This window comes from Peromyscus eremicus, chromosome 20, assembly GCF_949786415.1.
Source record: "Peromyscus eremicus chromosome 20, PerEre_H2_v1, whole genome shotgun sequence".
Classification (NCBI taxonomy): domain Eukaryota; kingdom Metazoa; phylum Chordata; class Mammalia; order Rodentia; family Cricetidae; genus Peromyscus; species Peromyscus eremicus.
The window spans coordinates 1,101,987-1,103,354 of NC_081436.1; the positions used below are offsets into that span (position 1 = coordinate 1,101,987).

The 1,368-nt window shown below is 48.8% G+C and overlaps 1 protein-coding gene across 3 annotated transcripts in view; it reads left to right on the forward strand.

Annotated features, from left to right (window-relative positions):
- The window catches only part of Prr13 (proline rich 13), a 3,660-nt gene extending 2,292 nt beyond the window's left edge, over positions 1–1,368 (forward strand). For all 3 annotated transcript variants that reach the window (XM_059247306.1, XM_059247307.1, XM_059247305.1), the window contains exon 4: positions 784–1,368. In XM_059247306.1, coding sequence (XP_059103289.1) covers positions 784–822 — 39 coding nt within the window. In that variant the 3' untranslated portion in view covers positions 823–1,368. The remainder of the gene's footprint in view (positions 1–783) is intronic.

Below are 1,368 nucleotides of genomic sequence, written 5' to 3' on the forward strand. Positions count from 1 at the left end.
GCCTTAGTCCCAGGGTTTCCTTTATCTCCTTCAGCATTCCCAGGATGTTGTTAGTTACCTAGGAGTTCCTTCTGTGACTCAGCCTCCAGCAAAGCCTGGGGTAAAAGGGGATTTTTAATCTTCCTTCCACAGGAATGCTAATTATTATTAGGGAGGGTGGGAGTTTCCTTGAGGACCTAGGTCTCCAAGCTTCAGTTAGATTTTTATGCCCAATGTTGTGGATTTGGGCTCCAGTTCCTGACTCTAGGTCTTTGGTAGAAATGTGAGGAGTAAAGAAGGAAAAGGAGAGACTGAATGAAGGAGAGAACCCTGGAGAGTGTAAAAGTGTTTTTAGTGGTAGTTGATGGAGGTGTGTCTGTATGGATCCTTGGATGGGATTTCTCCGCCATCTGCATCTCCCACTTTCCCACTTTTCCCCTGGTGGGTTTAGAGGTATGGCATCACCCACACAGGGGCCCTGAGGTGCAGGGATTTATACAGCAGCAGCTGTTTTCCAAAGCTGTGTTTATGTATTCCATATTCCTGGCCTTGCCTAGGTGTGGATAGTGAGAAACTCGATCTGAAGAAAACATGTTCAGGTCTGTGCAGTGGTTGAGGACAATTTAATCCATTCCTGTATGCTCACTGCTGAAGGAAACCCTTGATTTTGTTGGTTATGAAGCAGGAGGGGATAAGACTCCTGCCCAAACCAGATACTTGGGGTGGAAGGGTGGGGCATCAAGATTGGCCCTCGGAGTGATCGAAGTTCGGTTGGATCTGATGCTATGTCCTTTCCCCTTGCAGCATTCTTCCTCTTCCTCCTCCAGCAGTGACTCTGACTGAACGCAGGGCCCGACCCGCCTCCCCTCAAGTCTCACCAGCTCCGCCCTCCCATCAAGCTCCAGCTGTCACCTGGGGGCGCTTAGCCCTCTGCTCCCACTCCGCCTGTGCCTCCCCTGCTCTTTAGCCCTGGCTGTCTAGGGAGAATGGGAAGAAGATTGCCACGGGCAAGCAAACGCTGCCCTTCTCCCTGCTTGATATGGTCATAGTTGATGAGGTCAGCAGGGGAAATGTCTTTCGAAGATGGTGAGACTTCTGGGCTCAGTGGTGAAGACAGTTTTAAAATCTGCACCATGCGATCTTTTTCATTTTCTTTTGTAATGCTGGTGACTAGGGTCTGTGAAAATTTATGATCAAAGACCTGTACTTTTGTAGTGATGGCACGTTAGGGTGATTCAGTGGCGACTGTGTTCCCGGCAGGCCTCTTTTTGATCGCAGTAACTGCTAAGCTGCTGGGAAGTAGGGTCCCCTTATTTGATGAGCTCTTTTCGAACCTTAGATCAAAATGTTATCTCATGGCTCTAAGTCCAAATAAAAGCTACTCTCCCA